Here is a 3,893-nt window from a genome sequence, read left to right on the forward strand (position 1 = left end):
CACGGGAGCAGTGGTGGATCTGGATGCCACGGGAGCAGTGGTGGATCCTGCCACAGCAGCAGTGGTGGATCCTGCCATGGGAGCAGTAGTGGATCCTGCCACGGAAACCCCCAGGAGTGCCAGCAGCAAATCTACCAAGTGTCCTCAAAGATGAAGTGATCAGACCCTCATCTCAGGTGATCCGGGCATGTCCTTGACCCTGTGCCGAGTTCAGAAAGCTTTGCATGTCCCCAGCAATTCCCAAAGAAAATGTCTCATCCCCCTCCCCTGGTGAGTCCTGTGACCTCTCCTGAGCTTTGTCTGTGGGTGCTGAAATAAACTCTCTGTTCATGGCACAGTTTTCTCTGTATCATCTGTGACTGCACAAAGCCAAAATCTGCAGTTTGGGAGGGGTTTTGAGCCATTCCAATTTGGAGTTTGGGAGAGGTTTTGAGCCATTCCAATTTGGAGTTTGGAATGGGTTTTTAGACACTACAGTTCAGGGTTCAGGAGGGTTTTGTGTGGATGATTTTCCTTTCCCCTTGTGTTTCGTGTCACAGTACAAGACACCTCATGCTTGTTTAATGCCCTGATGTTACCCTGCCCAGAGAGGGTTTGGGCACTGCCACAGCCCCACTTTGGGCTCCAAAGGAAAAGAAAGAGACAATAAAGATTTTCAGATGCTGACAACTCTCCCCCACACCCCCTTCCCACACAGCTGGAGACCCAAAACCCCCAGCAAGACCCCAAGGGCTGCCCTGCACAGCTCAGGGCTGGCTCTGGGCACAGCCACAGGGCAGAAAGAGTCTCATAGACAAAGAACGCCTTTTTTTTGCCTTTTGGTCCCAAAAGGCCAACCCTGGGGGAGGTATCTCCACGTGCTGGTGGCAAACCTCCCAGCAAGCCTTTCTAGAAACCCTCTGCCCAGCCCTTGAGGAGCTCTGGGCTGGGCCGGGGGCGTCAGCGTTACACAACGCGCTGACAAATTTCTTCTCAACTTGTAATTAAAAGGAATTGGGTAATTTATTGCTCTGGCACTGCCATTCATGAAATGGATGTTACCTTGATAAGATGGTTCTCGAGTGCGTCAGGAGGATCAGAAATATCTGGCATTGCTGAAAAGGGTGCAGGCAGCAGCTCACTCCCTGCTTTGGGATCCTTTGGAAAAGCTCTTGGTGTGACTCTGGAATTTGCCTTGAGCCCCCCCCCCCATGTCAAACCCCATTTTCAAGGCACTTTGAGGTGGCCAAGCACAAAATCTAGAGGTGCCCAGGCCAGCTGGCTGGATGCTCTTCATTAACAAACTCAGCATGAGGAACAGCACAGCGAGTTGTCAGGAGCCAAAAATTACTTGGAGTCTTTTTTTCCCGAAGAATATTGACCATATTTTTCTGATACCAGAACAAAATACAATTAAGCAGCCTGGGTACAGTTTGCCCTGACACTGTTCCAGTTTGTAACAGCAATTTAGCAATACAAAAGAAGCATTTAGGTTGCTCACCTGGTTCTTTAACCCTGCCCTGTCCTCCCACCTTTCCAAAAATCCTCCGTGTTTCGGGAACACCGAATGTGTCAGATGGGTTTTGGGATGCAGGAACCGCTCAGGACTCGCAGTGACTTAACAAAGAGTCAGGCACTTGTGTTGAAAGCAGGAGCTCAGGAGAGGCAGGAGGCACCTTGGTGCCTTCCCAAGGGATGTCGGGTTGGCAGCCCTAGGAAAGGTGGGATGAGGCTCCATTTCCCTGGGATCAGCATAAAACCTTAATCAACATGGAGAAAGACAAATTAAAGGCAGGAGAAGTGGCCCAAAAATCACAACTCCTTGAGCATCTCGGCAGGAAGGGAAATATTTTCCACCCAGTGTTTCCCAAGCACTTTCCCCCTGACAAAATCCCAGCAGCTCCTCTATTTTAGCTGGAAATCCTGAATTTAGTCTTTTATTTGCTGCCTGTTTAATTACTGAACTTCCAGTTTAATTACTGAAATATCTTCCACAAGCAGTGACAGAAAAGGGCCAAACAAGCTCCGTGGTCCTAAACAATTCCCAGCCCACGCAGAGAAAAGGTACAGGGAGTATCCCAAATTATTGCTTGTGATCAGCTCTCACTGCAAACATGGCCCAGCCTGGAGGCCTGTGTGGGTCTGGGCATCCACTGGAATAGCACCAGGATTAACTCAATTAGGAGCTAATTGGGGGTCAGGGAAAACCCAAAAAGGACCTTCCTACAAGTTTGAGAAAGTCCCCTGGGTCTGACGGGTCCCCACAATGTGGCAGCCACGGAGTGACACCACAGGCAGCACCCACGGGACCCTCGTCCTGCACGTGGCAGCACCAAAGCTGGAATAAAAACCTGGAATAAAACCACCGGCACTGCTCGGGAATTACTCACGGACTGAAAGTCAACCACATAATTATGCACCTTGCTAATCCTGGATCGCTACCCAGGGCAGGGCTTCTCCCTTCCAAAAATAAGAATTCCAGCTGCTTGTGGAACAGCAGGAAACCTTTGACCGGCAAAAAAAGGTTTGGGGGGATCTTTTCTCTCTCTTCATCACTCCACCGTGTTTTGGATGGTTCCAAGGGAAATGAGCCAACAGTGGGACCAGTCAAACCACACAATCCCAGAATCATTCAGGCTGGAAAAGCCCTCCAAGGTCACCGAGTCCAGCCTGTGCCCCATCCCCACCTTGTCCCCAGCCCAGAGCACTCAGTGCCACATCCAGGCCTTCCCTGGACACCTCCAGGACTGGGGACTCCCCCACCTCCCTGGGCAGCCCCTGCCAAGGCCTGACCACCCTTTCCAGGAGGAAATTCCTCCTCATGGCCAACCTGACCCTCCCCTGGCACAGCTTGAGGCCGTTTCTCCTCCTCCTGTCCCTTGTTCCCTGGGAGCAGAGCCCGACCCCCCCCCGGCTCCCCCCTCCTGTCAGGGAATTCCAGAGCCAGAAGGTCCCCCCTGAGCCTCCTTTTCTCTGGGATGAGCCCCCCCAGCTCCCTCAGGAGTTCTCCAGACCCTTCTCCTGCTGCTCCAGCCCCTTTCCCTGCTCCATTCCCTTCTCTGGACACACTCCAGCCCCTCCATGTCCCTCTTGCCCTGAGGGACCCAGACCTGGACCCAGCACCCAAGGCTCCCTCCCCAGTGCGCAGCACAGAGGGAGATGCTGTTGAAGAAGACTTTTCTCCCTTATTTTGGTACCTACAGACACATCTCTGTGTTTAGGGGGGTTTGCAGGACTAGAGAACCTCAAAACCTTCCAGAAGGATGTTGTGATTTAAGTATGAGCCATCATTTCCCCCCCTAAACACAAAGCCCTCCCCAGGTGTGATCAACACCCAAACCAACCTGGCCACGCTGTGGAAACCGGGGCCACCCACACAACTCCCCCATCGCAGCCACCTCAGGCAGAGCTGCCAATTAAATTTCTGTGGCACAGGAAAGGCGACCTACAAGAGGAGGCAATCCCAGCGTGGATGGGGTGAGTCACTCCCCAAGCCCAAGGAGTGGGGAGGCAGAAAAAAAACCACATCGACGAATGGATTGAACGGGGAGAGCTCGGAGACAGGGAGGGGCTTCATTTCCAGGTGGGGTGTGCAGGGAGGGTATAAAAGTGCTCCTGGCCCAGAAAGCCTCATTCCCTCCTTGTGTCTTTGCTGCTTGAGCATCTCAGGTGAGAGCAGTGATTTTGGGGATTCCAGGGCTCAGTGAGGGGGGGGGTGGTTTGGACCCCCACACCTGGGGCTGGGCTGGGGTTTGTTCTGAGGGTGGTTGTGAGAGGGGAGGTGGGTGAGGAAGGAGTGCAGGGGTTGCTGAAGGAGCGAGAGCAGAGATTTGGACTTGGAGGGAGACTCTGGGGTGTTGGCTTGAGGTGGCATGGCCTGGATTGGGCTTTGGTGGGACAATCCCATGGGGGGG

At 53.0% G+C, this 3,893-nt stretch overlaps 1 protein-coding gene across 1 annotated transcript in view; it reads left to right on the forward strand.

Moving 5' to 3' along the window:
• Positions 1-159, forward strand: part of LOC113960127 (sericin-1-like) — a 462-nt gene extending 303 nt beyond the window's left edge. Inside the window, exon 1 of the mRNA XM_027669507.1 lies at positions 1-159. This exon is cut by the window's left edge and continues 303 nt beyond it. Within this exon, the coding sequence (XP_027525308.1) occupies positions 1-159 (159 nt within the window).
• The last annotated feature ends 3,734 nt before the right edge of the window (positions 160-3,893 follow it).

Source organism: Corapipo altera, unplaced genomic scaffold, assembly GCF_003945725.1.
Source record: "Corapipo altera isolate COAL_440 unplaced genomic scaffold, ASM394572v1 91, whole genome shotgun sequence".
Taxonomy (NCBI): domain Eukaryota; kingdom Metazoa; phylum Chordata; class Aves; order Passeriformes; family Pipridae; genus Corapipo; species Corapipo altera.